Source organism: Belonocnema kinseyi, chromosome 7 (genome assembly GCF_010883055.1).
Source record: "Belonocnema kinseyi isolate 2016_QV_RU_SX_M_011 chromosome 7, B_treatae_v1, whole genome shotgun sequence".
NCBI classification, from domain to species: Eukaryota; Metazoa; Arthropoda; class Insecta; order Hymenoptera; family Cynipidae; genus Belonocnema; species Belonocnema kinseyi.
Window position 1 is genome coordinate 46,540,618 of NC_046663.1, and position 16,815 is coordinate 46,557,432.

The following is a 16,815-nucleotide window of genomic DNA, read 5'->3' on the forward strand; positions in this document are numbered from 1 at the left end:
CACTGCAATTTAGGAAAGCTCAGTTCAGAAAGTTCAACTTCAAGTTTAGTTAAAAAAGGGGGATTCTTCCGAAAAAAAAGAAATTAAAAGGGGATTTTATTTATTATTGAAAAATTTTTATATCAGATTTATATCTCTAGTTCATTCTTTCGAGTTCAGAACCTGGAGTTCAATGTATATATTTTTTTCTAAGTAAACTGGAAAAAAAGAATTTGAAAAACACAAAAATGACTATTTGAAAAAAACATATTTTTTCGGGTTTTCCTTAGATTTTTAAATCTATTGCTACCATATTTATTGTCAGTTAAAAGTTCTAAGCTCTAATATTTTTACGAAAACAAACCAAATTACAAAAATATTAGAGTGTCCTATTGTCGCTACTCGTTTGCATATTATTTTAGATTTCCTAAATTTTGTTTCTACTGCCAAAAAACTTCACAGTTTTAATAGAACCCCATAAGAAAGTACAACTATTATTTGCTTGAAACCCGAATTATTTTGTTGAAAATTCGACAATTTTGTTAAAAAGTCATCCTTCTTGGTTGAAAACTCAACATTTTAGTCGAAAATTCAACTATATTTGGTTAAAAATGGACTATTTTGTTGAAAATTCAACTGTTTCATCAAAAATTCTTATTTTTTGGCTTCAAAATGTAACAATTTGGATACAATTTTTTGTCTTGACTGATGAAAATTTTGTTTCTATTGAAAATTCAACCATTGTCAAAAATTCAACAAACTGATTGAAAATGTACTTTTTTGTTGAAAATTCATAAGTTCGGGTTGAAAATTAAACTATTTTGGTCGAAAATTCAATTATTTGATTAAAAATAGGCATTTTGTTGAAAATTTAACGGTTCTTTAAAAATTCTTTTTGGCTTGTTGAAAATTCAACGAATTAGTTGAAATTATTTTTCTTAACTAACTGAGGAATATTTTTTTAGTTGAATAAATCAACTATTTTTCGGAAGATTCGTCTTTTAGATAAATTCAACAGTTTCTAATTTAAAATTTAAATGTTTTTCTTTTATTTCAATATTAACTATTACATTTTTCGTTAAGAATTAATATTTTTTTGTTGAAGATTCATAATTTTAATATAAAATTCAACATTTTAGTTCCAAATTCATCTCTTTGGTCGAAAATGTACATATTTTATTTAAATTCCGTTAAAAAATTAATTTAACCTTTTTTTATTTAAAATTAAAATCTGCTTCGGTTGAAAATTCAACTTTTTTCGTAGAAAATGAACTTTTTGGCTAAAAATTCATATTTTCGGTTTGAAAATTAAACTATATTGTTGAAAATTTGTTCCTTTGCAGGTAAAAATTCATATTTTATTCATATTCTATTTTTGGTTGCACATATACATTTTTTAGTTCAAAATAAATGTATTTTTTAGAAAACTCGTATTTTTTATAGGAAATCATCTTCTTGGTTGAAAATTCACGTTGTTGTTGAAAGGTGCACTACTTTGTTTAAAAAAATTTGTTCGTTTAAGTTTTACGATTTTATTTGAAATTTTTTCTTTGGTTAAAAAATCGTCTCTTTTATTAGAAAATTAATCCTCTTAGTTGAAGTCATCTTTTTGTTTTTTGAAAAATAAAATATTTAGTTAAAAATTCATCCATTTTGTTGAATACGCAATACTTTTACTTCAAATTTTACGGATAAAAAAATGTCTTTCAAATTGTCTTGTTTTTCTACTAATGTCTTGAATTTCATTTTATAATTCTTAAAAATTCATCGAAACGTTGTAAACAATTTTTTTATTTGGTCAAATTTGTCGATTGTAGGTGTTTTAGAAGAGTTTTCAAATTCAATGTAGAAAAACAGGTTAAGATAAAAAAAGCGGACGGACTGTTATTAATAATCTTAATAATTGATGAGTCTCAAAAAAGACCTTGGTTCGATATAAACTTTTTTCGCGTAAATCGTTCTAAAAAGAGCTGATAAGGATCATATTACCTATTTGTCGTCATTATTTCCTTCGCCATGACGCAGTCAAATATTTGCTGTGCGCATATACAGTCAATGCATTTTTATTTGTACAACTTAGATAATGATAACATTTAATCAATTACTTGTCTCCTTTTAGTAAAGTTTACGGATATTAAAGCCTCATTTTAATTTATATATCAAAGTTATTTTTTTTTGTGTATTCTTGTTTGAGTATTAATTATTTATTGAAATTTAAATCTACTTCCCTTAATTAAACGTTAGATCAGAAAGTTAATTTACTGGAAATGAAACATGATATAATCTGTTCGGATAATAACCAACGAAGATGCAAAATTCAGGTTTGATCCATTACCACTTATCTCGGATCGAAGAACGAAATTCCCCCTCAGGTAAAAGGGTTGATGTCCGAGATAAATTAAGGAGGCATCTGCTTCTAATACTCTTTTAGGATGGCGATTCGGCGAACAATTTCAAACTTCTTGCCATTTCCCGGTCAACTTTTTCGATTTTCTCGGTCAAATAAAAGTAACATATTCATATTTTCCTCCAAACGCAAACGTTGATTTTCATTTATGAGCAAAAAAAAAATTGCAAAACAAATGAACTTTGAAACAAATACTTCAATTTTCCACTAAAAAATATCAATTTTCAACAAAAATTGGAAGTTAAAATTTTAATTCAAAAAATTAATTTTAAACCAAAAATACGGATTTTCAAAAAAATAGTTGAATTTTTAATCTAACTGATGAACTTTCACCTGGAATTAATCAATTGAAATAAGTTAAATTTTCAGTTGAAAAAATTACTATAAAAAAATAACTCTCAAACAGATACTTTAATTTTCAAAGAAGGTGATATATTTTCAACTAACATTGAAAATATTTAGCTGGAATTTTTGAATTTTAAACCAGAAAGATGAAATTTCAACTAAATGCATAAATGAATCTAAATTCAGAATTAGAATAAATTATTTTTGGACCAAAATGATGAGTTTTCTATCAAGAAGATTCATTTCTACTAAACAAGACGAATTCTTAACTCAAAAAATCGTTTTTCAATAAAAAATGGAATAATTAAATTTCTAGTCAAAAAATTAATGTTAAAAGCAAACAGATGAAGTTTTATTTAAAATTATGAAATATGCAACTGGAATAATAGCTCAATTTTCAGTTAAAAAAAAATTTCAATAAAAAAAGAAACAATTTGATAACAAAATAGTTAAATTTTGGGGAAAAATCCTGTTTCTCAAACAAAACAAAAATGCAATCAATGAGCTCATCTTTCCACCAAAGAAATGAATTTTTAATTCAAATAATTATTCTTCAACCAATAACATTAATTTTCAACCAAACTGATGAACTTTGAACCAAAATGATGAATCTTTAACTGAAATAGGTGAACGTTATACCAAAAGGATGAATTTCAAACCACAAAGATTATGTTTCTACAAAAAAAAAGACAAGTTTCCACACAGGACGTAAATTTTCAAACAAATTGTTTAATTTGAAATAAAAAATATCAAATTTGAACTAAATTATTTATCTAAATTAGAATTGTTCAATTTTATAGTGTAATAATTAAAATTTTAATAAAAAAAAAATTATTTTCAACAAAGTAATTACATTTTCAACCACAAATGAATTTTCAATGAAAAGGATGAATCTTCAACCAACAAAATTAATTTTTAACAAAAGAGTTTTTAAAATACTACTTCTTCCTTAAAAAGTCCTTGAAATAATTTCTTTATCTAAAATTTGTAAGAGGTAACTTTCAAATTGTGACGAATTCTGACTTGGAAGAGGGATTTTTTAAATTCCTTTTTTCTAAATCCGAATTATACGGAAGCTCCCTTTTCTAAAATAAAAATGATAATTATTTTTTTTTAATTTTCTGTTCTAAGTCAGGATAAATGAGGAGTAAGCGAATAAAACGTTATAAATCCATTTTTTGAATTGAGAAAATAATTGTTTCTGTATGTTTAAATTATCATCAATTTCATTATCAAACTTAAGTAAGCGAAAAAGATCTAACAGAGCAAAAAATTGAAAAATGTTTTTCTTATAATGGAAAAAAATTGATAGATATATAAATGTAGAAAATCAGCCTCAAGGAACGTTTTCTTTCAATAATATGATAAGCTCTCTTTTTAGTTAATAAAAAACCAAGTGATAATTTCTAGGTTTTCAAGGTAAAATTGTTCAACTTTCTAGGTTAAGTAGTTAATAAGAAATTATAATCTAATTCGGGTAAAATGAGATCATCTGAAAATCAAAGATCCATTAACCGTAAATAAGTAAAAAATATCCGTGACGTAATAAGCAAATTCATATGCCCTGCGGCTTCAGATAAAGTAGAAATCACTTTTCTAAATTGTCCAAAATTATTGAAATAATTAGAATTACCTGACTAATATTTTCGAAAATCTGTAAAAATTTATAAAATACCTTAAAGGATTTTAAAATCCTTGGAACCATTTAAAATACCCGAAAACCTTCTAGGTCGTCCAAAATTGTTCTTTATCGTTTAAAATTTTAGTAAATTTTTTTAAACATCTCATTAACATTTTTTTATATTCCTTAAAATAACTAAAATCCGTTGGAATCACTTGAATTTATTGAAATATATTAAAATGATTACCCTAACATAATCGAAATCCTTTAAAATCTTTCAATATTTTTTGAAATTAGTTAAATCTCTTAAAAATTCTTAAAATTTTTTTTACATACCTTAAACTAATAAAAATTCTTTGAAGTCTCTTCAAATTAACGAAACCATTTGCAAATTCATTGGAATTTTTTAAAATATTCTATAATCTTTACAATTTTAAAAAATCTTGGTTAATACCTTGAAATATTTCAATATCATTGAAATCCTGCGAAATCTCAAATTTTGTGAATAAATTCTTTGAAATTCATAAAAATATTTTTCAATGCCATGAAATTACATGAAATCTTATGATATTTCGTGAAATGCTGAAAAATTAATTAAAATACCTTCAGAGTTTTTTAAATCCCTTAAAATCATTCAAATCCTCAAAAATATAATAAAACGCCTTTGAATCTTTTTAAATGTTCTAAAACCTTATTTAGTTCTTATAAAATCGTTCCCTAACTTCTAAAATTGTTGTATATCTCCTTAAAATTATTCAAATCTTTGGAAATTCTTTGAAAGGAGGAGGGCATATAAGGCCAGTTTCAGGCCCCCTTTATAATTTCCGGGAATTTTCAGGTTCACAAAGATTTCTTACGACCATTGAAATTTAGATTCAAAACGGAACTTCAAATTGAAACATTAAAATTTGAACTTTTTTGAATTTTAAACTTTAAAAATCAAGAATTAAAATTTTTTTAATTATGACGATCAATAATTTATACATATAAAATCAATTTTTAAATTAAATGCCTCTAGATTGCAAAATAAAGAAAATTTTAATATTATAATTTGTACAATTCAGATTCAAAAAAATAGAAATCCATGCAAATTTAAGTAAGAAACATTCAACATTGACAGATTACGCATGTTTTTTAAATTAAACACTTTTTCAATTAAAATTTATATTATTTTAATTTTGAGTTCTAACAAATTAATAATTTCTCAACTGTTATTTACACATTAAAATTGGTTTTGAAATATGTTTAAATATTCTCTTAATTTTTTTTAAATAAATGATCAGAATGAATTTTTCCAGAAATCTTTAGACAATTTTGTATTATCTTGAAACCTTTTAAACTTCTCAAATAGCTTCAAAATCTTCAAAAAAAAAAAAAAAACATTTTATTTTACACTTTTTGAAATCTTGACAAATTATCAATTATTTTAGAAGTTTGTTCAAAACTTCTAAATATCTTTCAACATGATTTGAATTTTTCCTAAAACTTTTAATTCATCCTACCAAATTAAAAATCTTGCTTTAAAATTTTATAGATTTTTTTTTTTCAATTTTGAGAATCTTTCGAAATCTTCAAAAATCTATATTTTGTTTTAAATCTTTTGAAATCATTTCAATTTTTTAAGTTTGAATATTTAAAAATTTGTAAATATCTCCTCAACTTGCTCGATTTTTTTCTAAATCGATAATTTTTTAACTATCATATACACAAAAATTAAACTATTTAATTTCCGAATGAAGTTTTTAAAATGGAGAAGTTATAATTAACATTGCAAACTTCAAAGTTTAAGTTTAGCTTTCTGAAATTTAACTATTCACGACTTTCTGTTTCAAACAATTCGTTTTAAAATCGTTTAGTTTAAAATTTATTATTTATAATTTATCATTTAAAATAAACAGTAAAACATTGATAATTATTGAGAAGTGGCTCTTTTTCTTCATTACAATTTTTCAAATTGCGTGAATTAAGAATGGAATATTTTTGACTAAAACAAAATTTATATAGGATTTTATATTTAATAAAAGCGTTTAATTCTGAATCGATTAATTTTAAATTATGTATTTTAAATTTGAACATTTTTTACAAAGTTTTAATCAGACGTTTAAATTTGTTTAATTATTAAGTCTTTCGAATTGAAAAAGTTCAATTTTTAACGTTAAACCTAATGTAAAATTTTGATGGCGAAAGGTTTAAGAATTACACACTGCGAACCGAATTATTCATAATTAAAGATGTTAACAATTAAAATTAGAATTGTACAAAGTTAAAATTAAACTTATTTTTAATTTCACTATGTATCATGTGATATTTCAAGTGATTGGATAGATTTTTCTTCTAAAGATTCGTAAAATTCCCGATCAAGAAATAAATCCACTGTCATTTCCTGGGTTTTCCCGGTCTCAAAGAATTCCTGCTCATTTCCCGGTTTCCCGGTCCAGCGGACACCCTGAAGAATGCATTCCGGTAGAGCTCCGTGCTCCCATTTAGATTAGAATCGACTAAATACTACTTCCAAGAGTTTAAGAAAGTGATTATATCCATTTTGGGCCAATTTCGAAGGGGACTGAAACTTGGCCTTATGGGCTCACCTCCTTTTATAAATCTCTTGAAAATGTCATGGAATCTTTTAAAATCCCTTAAAATTTCATCAAGCTCTTTAAAACGCCTTTGAATCTTTTCAAATATCCTAAAAAATTTTAAATCCTTTCGAATCCCATTAAAGTACTGAAATTAAGTGAAAATTCCTTCGAATCTTTTAAAATATCCAAAAATATTAAAAATCCTTTAAAATCTTTAAAGATCTTTGGAATCAGTTCAAATTAGGGAAATCTATTAAAAATACCTTAAGAAATTTTAAACTCTTCAAAATCTTTTGATATCCATTGTAATTTGTTAAATTTCTTAAAATCCCTTCAAATGTTTGAAATCAATTGCAAATTCCTTGAAATAGCTTGAAATATTTGAATATTTTTGAAATCATACGAAATCCCTCACTTTTTGAAAATAAATCCTTTTAAAGCTATACAAATTAAAACTTAATATTAAAATATTAATATTTTTGAATTAAGTTAAATACTACGAAATTTAATGATATTTTCTGAAACTCTGAAAAATTTAATAATATACCTTGAGAGTTTCAAAAATCCATTATTATCATAGAAATGTATGGAAATCTGATAAAATCCATTCCAATTTTAAAATATCTCAAACCTTATAGCCCTGTAAATTTTTTCCATATCTTCCGAAATTTTAAGAAATTCTTTGCTATCGCATGCAATATTTTAAATCTCCTTCAAATTTTGGAAATAATTGCAAATTCCTCTGAAGCCTTTCAAATATCCTAAAATGTTTTAAATTATTTAAACCTCTGATAATACCATAATATATTTCAAATCCTATTAAATGCCTCAATTCTTGAAAACGAATTCTTTGAAAGCCATACAAATATTTTAAAATCCCATGGAATTGCATAAATCTTATTATATTTCCTAAAATTGACTGAAAATCTGTTGATCATTGGAAAATACTTTGGAATCATTTAAAATATTCTAAAATACGTAAAACCTTTGAAATCCCTAGAAATTTGTTTGAATTACTTAACATTTTTAAAAATATCTTTTAATTTTAAAAATTCGTTGAAATTCTTTCAAACTTTTTAAATAATTGCAAATTTGTCTGAAGCCTTTCAAATATCCTAAAAGGTTTCAAATTCTTTAAAATCTTTGGTAATATCTCGAAATTTCCTGTAATTCTTTGAACATTTTTTTATCTCTTGAAAATACTTTGGAATCGTTTAAAATATCCTAAAATACTTCAAATCCTTTAAAATATTTTGAAGTCCTGTGAAATTTTGTTCAATTCCTTGACATTTCAAACAATATCTTAGAATCTTAAAAACTTTTTGAAATCCTGTCCAATTTTTGAAATAACTGAAAATTCCTCTGAATTCTTTCAAATATCCTAAAATGTTTATAATTCTTTAAAATCTTTGGTAATACCTTGAATTATTTAAATATCTTTGAAATCTTTAAAAAATCCCTCAATTCTTAAAAATAAATTATTTGAAATCCATAAAAATATTTTAGAATCCCGTGAAATTAAATGAATCTTGTGATATTTCCTAAAATTCCTTGAAAGTAGTTTAATCTCTTGAAAACACTTTGGAATCGTTTAAAATTTCCTAAAATACTTCAAATCCTTTGGAATATTTTGAAATCCTTTTGAAAATTTTAAAGCTCTTTAAATTACTTGAAAATTTTTAAAATACTCTAAAATTGATTATTTAACCCTTAAAGGGCACACTTCCGTAAAATTACATAAAGAGCATACTGGGTATTAGAGACCCAAGGGTATTCAAACGTGTGCTGTGGCGACGGAATTGGATAGTTTTTTACAAGAAAATGAATTAATGATGTTGAATCTATTTAGTTAAAGGAGAAAAAGGTTTCATAACAGTTTTTGAAATTTAAAGTATTTAAAAAAATCCTTTTTTGAAAAAATGACTTCTTTTACTCTAAAATTCATAACTTTTTACGTTTTCGACATTTTTATTTAAAATTTTACTTGAATACTTCCGAGATAGGGCGCTTCAAAAATAAAATTAATCTTATAGTGTTCGTTCCAAAGAAGGTATTTATTCTAAAAATAAAAGCTTCAATTCAATGAAAAATGAAACACTGTGCTTTGCGTGATTAAACGATTTTATTTGTCTTAAACAGCGTATAAAAATTATAAAAATCAAAATTCTATGAAAATGACGTAGAAAAATAGAGTTTCGTGCCATTTGTTAATCTGGCGCCACATGTTCCATTTTCTTAAATTTAGTACGTTTTGTTAAAGCACAAATACATCGCTGGGTTATTTACATCCAGTATGCCCTTTAAGGGTTAAAAAAGTGATAATAGCAATGACTAAAATGTGATTTCAGAAAGAAAGTGACTAAAAGTGACTGTGCGGCAGCCCTGGTTATTCTTGATGGTTGATTAAAGTAATTCTTACATAAATTCCTTGACTTTTGTCATATTCTTTCTTTTTTCTTTAATCTCTGACTTTTTCTAATAAAAAAAATCCCTGATTTTCCCCTTATTTTAGATTTTACCTAATCTGCGCGCACCCTGAAATTAACTAATTTGGACCAAAAATAAAATACATAATACACGACAATCAAGCAAGTCAAAAAAGTTACGACATAATATACTTTCTCATTGTCACACGGAAAGCGGTGAATCAGATTACTCGAGTTTATGAGCTGAAAGTGAAATTCGTTCTCAGAGAACGGAAACGATACGACCATAGTCCATATAATCAAGCCATAATAGAAAGATCTTGTCTCAGTCGTTCTGTAATTTATTAAAATAGCGTGTTAAGTATTCTTAAGGTAATTTGGAATCTACTCTGACAAAAAATGATTTCCTAAGACAATTACAAAGTGGTCCTTGGACCGGGAAACTGTGAAATTTTTGTAGAGAGAATAACTTGGATTTCAAAATTTTTTTAATTGTTAGATTCAACAACTTTTTCAATTATGAAATCACTTAGTTTATAATGCGCAATTATAAAATCTTTTACTTAAATTTTTCATATTAGGTTTTCAGTTTTAGAGTGCACTTTCAATTCAACGAATTTTAACGTGCAATGTTGTAGACTTAAACATTTAAAAATTAAAAGTGTTTTAATTTTTAGTTTGGCAAGTATAAATTAAATTATGATTTATAAAACGGAACTTTAGTACGATAGTTAAAAATTGAACAATAATTGATTTAACAAGATCATTCTAAATCTGTAATTTTGAAATCATTTTAAATTGATTTAACTGTTCATTTAAAATGAGCAATTATAAATCAAAAATTGTAAACTAAAGAATTTGAAACTGAATTTTTTGAAACGGAAAACCTTGAATCGTTAAAATTTTAGATGCTGAATTTAACTTTGAAAGTTACAACTTTATTTCTTGCATTTAAAAAAATTTTAATTTGTTAGTGAAACTTTCGAATTTTGATGTGTAAATAACTAATTAACAATTTTTACTTTAAAACAACTTAAAATTTTAATAATTCAACTCAAAAGTATTTAATTATAAAAAAATGTTTAAATTTCACAATTCTAATATTAAAAGAAAGGGAAGAAATTTTGGTATTTAATTTTTTTCCTGAATTGGACACACTTTTTTGTCATTGTAGTTGACTTGAAAAAGGGAAAATTATTGTATTTTTATGAATTTAATTTTTGCTAAATTTCCAGAGAGAAATGTATTTTAAATTTTTAAGATTTTTGTCGAGTTTAGGGAAGAATTTTTTATTGTCAATATTTTTCTGACTCGGAAGAGGGACATTTTTTATTTTTAACATTTTTATTTATTTGTTTTAGCATTTTTATCAAGCTGAAAGAGGAAACTTTTTATTTTCGAATTTTTTTCTGAATTGAAAGAGGACAATTTTTTTATTTTTGACATTTTGATTGAACTGACGGAGAAGATTTTTGGTTTTATTGAATTTAAAGAGAGGAAATTAGGCCACTAAATATTTTTCTTAATCGCAAGAGGTATATGTTTTATTTTTAAATTTTTTATCAATATAAATTGAAGGGAAGGATTATTATCAATTGAAAGAATTGAAAATTACAGCGTGGATTTATATTTTTTATAGAAATCTACGAACTGTTCAATTTATAAACATTTTAAATATAAAATTTTGTAGTTTAATGGCATTTAATTTTAAAAATTTCTGTTTTAAGTGTTAAAAACTTCAATTTTAAAAATTCCGTTCATTTAGTTTGAAAATGCCCATTTTTAGGTTAAAAATTCTACTGTTTTGTATAAAATTTGTTCCCTTGGTTACATTTTTTGTTGAAAATTAATATTTTTTTGTTACAATATTCTACTCTTTTGTAAAAAATTCGTCTTTTTAGTTTCAAAATTTCATAATTTGGTACAAAATTCAAATCCTTTGTGAAAAATTTATATTTTTGAATATTTAAAAACTTCGAAATACATATCTTTTAAAATAAAGTACATCAAAATTCAACAATTTCACTTACAAATGGAACATTTTTAAAATTAAACAATTAAAATTGTAACGTTAAAAGTTTAAAAGCTTTTTAAAATTTTTATGAATCAAGGCTTTGTATGTCAAACAATTCAGTCTCAAATTTTTTACTTCTAAATATTTGGTTTCCATTTATTCATCTTAAGTGAACAGCAAAATATTGCTAAATATGAAATAATTATTTAATGAGTTAAAAATGGAATATTTTAGACTGAAACCATATTTTAAATTTCATTGAGAAGTTAAAATCTGGAAATTTCTAATTTTGAACGGATTTAGATTTGTTTTGAAAAATCAATTATTGTTCAGTTTTTAATACTTGAAGTGCAGATCCATTTCAACAATTTAATTTTTTAATTATTAAATTCTTCAAGACTGTATTTTAAAATTCTTTAAATAAAAAATTTACGCTTAAACTAAAAATCTAAAATGAGAGTTATTTAATGTAAAAAATATTTGAATACGCAAAAAATGAATGATATCGTTATTAAAAGAGATAACAATTCAAATAATTATTTTAAAAACTGTTCAAATTGAATGTGGACAGATTTTTCTTCTAAAGATTTGTATAATTCCCTGTCAAAAAATAAATGAACAATTATTTCTCAGATTTTCCGGTGTAGCGGCCTCCTTGTATAATGTATATATTACTCATAAAGGGAAATTATAATTCAAGATGCCGTTTACAAAGAGATTCGTGAGAAAATGCAGCGTGTGGTATTTTGACCCCGTAGGCCGTAGGGCCAAGGCATACTCTCTGCCCTTTCGTGCCCCAGAATTTAATTGAAGCAATTGGGACTCAGTGAAGACTATAAAAAGAATTGACGCTGTAAAAAAAACATCTATTAAATAATGCGACTCACCGTTTATTAACTTATCGTAATTGTCACTGTCGTCCTTTTCTGAGACTCCGTTCGTGATTACCTGAAATTACACATAGTTATATAAGATGCTAAAAATAAATTGCAAGAATTAATTCTTACAAGGCTATTATCGCTTTTGTTTAGCAGGTGATAGAGTTTAATTATCACACTCTTGACTAGTTAACGCAAAAAATTAGGACTCTTATGCAATACCTTTTCAACCTCAAGTTTTTCTTATATCGACTCTTAAAACAAAACGCATTATCGCTATTTACCATTTTTGGAAAAATGGATGAATTTTAATAATTGCTGGCTTATTTTTTGGGGAAAATATTCTCTATGCAAACCTACTACTTCCAATTTTGACAGTACATTTCTCTATGTATGTAATCGATGAAAAAATCTTTTTAAAGGAAACATTTTTTAAACAAATGACTATACAGTAAACAGTGAAGTTGTAGGGAATTTTTCCCCCGAAAAAATAATTAATGATTTATTAAAATTCCAACATTTTTTTAAATTGGTAAAAAGCGACAGTAAGAAAAAATTCAATTACAGATACTATTGTTTAAATCATTATTTCTCGTAAGGTTTAAACCTTTTTCATAAAAGAAAATATTTTTTTCCATAACACATGAGGGGTGTGTCCAGCGATTCTTAAGAACGATATTCAAGGTCTTTTCCAGATTTTCCAGGTCAAGAAGTCAAGTTTTTCTCATTTCATTTTTCATTGGCCAACAATTTTTAAACAAAGCAGAACCATAAATACACAAATTCTTCACTTTTTGTGGACATAAGTTGTCTTTGAAATCTTTTGAAATTATGATTGAAATCTTTTGAAGTCCTCTCAAATTTGTTAAAACCTTTTGAAATAACTTAACAACTTTTAAATTTTTCGAAATTTTTACATTCTTTTGAAATCTTTTAGAAATTTTTACGAATTCTTTGTGAAATCTTTTGTATTCATTAAAATATTTTTAATCTGTGCGGAATTTTTAAAATGTTTAAAATCTTTGAAATCTTTTGAAAGTTTTAAAATAAAATCTTTGAAATCCTTGCAATATTTATGACGTCTTCAAAATATTTGGGAAATTTTCGTGAAATCTTTGAAATATTTGTAAAATCTTTTGAAACATTTGTTAAACTTTTCTCAAATCTTCGCTTGCGAAATCTTTTTATTCTTTGAAATCATAGAATTATTTGATATATTAGTGAAATCTTTTCAATCTCCTATGTTTTGAAACGAAAAAAACATAAAATAAAAATTAATCAAATAAAAATTGAATTAAAATCACATTCATTGTTCAAACTATTTACTTCAACATTTATGTAATTTGTTAAAAATTCGTCTTTTTTATAGATAATTAATCCAATTTGAAAATTGTGTCTTTAGTGTCATTTTTTCGAAATAGTAGCAAAATAGTGTCATCGCTTAAAAAAGCCTCAAATAATGTCAATAGTATTGTGAGTCCGATGCTTGTACATGAATAAGGCCATTTATTTTTTACATGGGTCACTTTAAAAGAGCACAAGGTACAAAATTAAAATTCCTTAAACTAATTTCAAAAATTTTTTTTTAATGGATTAAATAGAAAAGAGAAGATTATTTCGAGTTGGTTTTCTTGTTTTATGTTATTCAAGATACTAACCACTCCAGCATGTGAATGTTTAAAATTATGGGATATTTATATAAAAATGATTGTTAATTTATTAGAATAAAATTCCTAATTTCCGATTTTTAAACGTGACATACTTGGATAGTTTTAGTAGGACACCTTTTTTATTCTTGTCTTTTTCTCTGCCCGATGCTTAAATCTGATAAAATATCAAAGGAATTTACACCTGGGTAGATGCGCGCACTTTCCCCACCTACAGGTGTCGGACTGGACCTTTTGAATCGTAAAACCGGTGCCGCGACTTTGCGATTTTTTTTTGTAGGCAGCACAGAAATTCTATGGGCATGTGAAAATTTAAATTTGTAAAGAGTGACTAAAATCCTATGGAGTATTTATCCTATTTTCACCATTTATTATAGGCATCCAGAATTTTGTCCCAATTTTCTCCCTTTCCCAAAATACAAATAAGGCGTCATCACAGAGAAATAATCTAATTTAACACAAAAGTTAATTTTGAACAAAACTTAAATTTTTGACCACATTGTTAAATATTTCAGCCAAAAAGACGAATTTTTTATAAAACAGTAAAATTTTCTATCAAAAAATGTGAATTTGTAACAAAAAGGTTCATTTTAAACAAATCAAAAACAGGAATTTTCAATAATGTAGTTAAATTTTCATCCAGATATGAATCTTCAAACAAGAGAGATTTCTAAGTATTTTGTATTTGTATTTATTAAAGAAAAGTCCCTAAGTTTAAATAGCCCTCAAAGGTACAGGATAATACAAGGTCATTACTAATTTGTGCAAGCACTGATCGGTAATATCGGTATATCGGTAATCCAGAAAGAAAAAAAATATCAACCAAATTCTGAGATTTTCAAGCCAAAAGGACCAATTTTCTACACATAAAAGCACATTTTTAACGAAATTGCTGAGTTTTCAACCACAAATAAAATAATTTTTTACAAAAATTTTCCATTTTCAACTAAAAAATAAGAAATTGTAAAAAAACTAATTTTAAATAAACAAAAACGCGAACTTTCCAAAATATAGTTAAATTTTCGACCAAAAACATGATTTTCAAACAATAAAGATTTTTAAGCACACATAAATTAAAAAATATCAACAAAATTGTTGAATTTTTAATATATAAGGACCAATTTTCTGCAAAGCAGTTAATTTTTAACCAAATTTTTGAACTTTTTACCAAAATAGTTGGATTTAAAAAAAATATATGAATTTTCGACAAAATATTAACATTATTAACTAAACAGGTTGAATTTAACAAAAATCGTTAAATTTTTAACAAAATAATTAACTTTTCAACCAAATAATGAGTTTTAACAAACAAGTAAAAATAAAAAACAGTTGAATTCAACCAAATGCATTTTCAACGAAGTAGTTCAACTTTTAACCAAATTGTTAAATTTTCAACCAAAAGAGATGAATTTTCAACGGAAAACGTTATAGAAGAATTTTCTACAAAACACTTAAATTTTCAACCCGACAATATGAATGATCAACAAAAAAGGTAATTTTCAACCAATATGTTGAATTTCCAACCCAAAAAGATAAATTTTTAACGAAAAAAGATGACGTAATAAATTTGTTTAATTTTCAACAAAATAATTAACTTTACAATCAAATAATATAACATTTATACCAAAAACATGAATTCTCAAAGGAAAATGCAATAGTCGATATTTTAACTAAAGAAGGTTTTTTAATTTAAAATAAGAAAACAGTTGAATTGAAGCAAAAAAGGCCAAATTTGTTACTAAATTTTACATTTACACATGAACATTTACACAAAAATTTGTATTTTAAATAAAAGAAAACAGTTGAATTCAACCAAAAAATACAAATTTTCAACCAGACATGAATTCTCAACTAAAAAATAATTAAATTTTGAACTAAAAAATATGAATGATTCTAAATGAATAATGCATCGGTAGTCATTTAAAAAAAAAAGGATTTTAGTTTTAAATAAAAAAAACTAATTCTGCAAACTGAAAGCTTCTAAATGACTATGGTAATGTATCAACTACATGAACGCGTCACACACTTTTACCATTGAGTCGTATAATTTAATAGTAATAATTGCACACAGAAAATTAAGATTTCTATTTAAATTTACGACCACAGTTTTCCCGGAACTGCTCACGAATTCCCTACACTTTCCCGTTCTTTTCAAGGTGCACAAAATTTCAGGTTATCCCGCGTCGCTAGACACCCTGCTGACATTTGTAAATTTTTTTGGAAAATGCCTGAAACTGCACTCAATATTTTTATCTGAGGGGACTATATTTAATACATGCTCACACAATAGTATCATGTTTAAATACCGTTAAGACTTCAAAATCATAAATTTCTATTCAATTTTCTAACTATTTTGACTACCCCGAGTTTCCGTGCTATATTGATGCGTGAAAAAGTTATTAAAAAATGAATATTAATAGATTGTGAGTATTTTTAAAAGTATTTTTCCTAAAGAATATAATTGAGCCGTTTAAAACTAATATAAATATTACTTATTTCGCAATTGTATTACAAAAAAATTTCTAGCGATGCGCGGATTCGAACCTAAACCTAAACATAAATAACGCATTATCAATCGGGAGTCCTAAACATTACCTTATCTCACGCAATTGGAACTAAGTGAAAACAAAACTTTCCTATAAGGTCAAGCTATTAAAATGGTGAATAAACAAATCAATGCAATATAATCAAGCTTAATTTTTATTAAATATATAAATGATTAGAATAATTTACACTTTTTAAAAGATTATAACAGTTTTCATATTGGAAAAAATGATTAACCGAAAAAACATTCCTTTTGCAGGAAAAATACAATTTTTTTAACTTTGAGACTTTTATTTAACATCAAACTTTTCGAAATATGATATTTTTTATAGCAAATATTGCGTTTTATTTTCTC

The 16,815-nt window shown here is 25.0% G+C and overlaps 1 protein-coding gene across 3 annotated transcripts in view; it reads right to left on the reverse strand.

The window, feature by feature from the left end:
* Positions 1-16,815, reverse strand: part of LOC117177215 (actin-associated protein FAM107A) — a 72,554-nt gene that overhangs the window by 13,958 nt on the left and 41,781 nt on the right. For all 3 annotated transcript variants that reach the window (XM_033367762.1, XM_033367764.1, XM_033367763.1), the window contains exon 3: positions 12,259-12,319. In XM_033367762.1, coding sequence (XP_033223653.1) covers positions 12,259-12,319 — 61 coding nt within the window. The remainder of the gene's footprint in view (positions 1-12,258; positions 12,320-16,815) is intronic.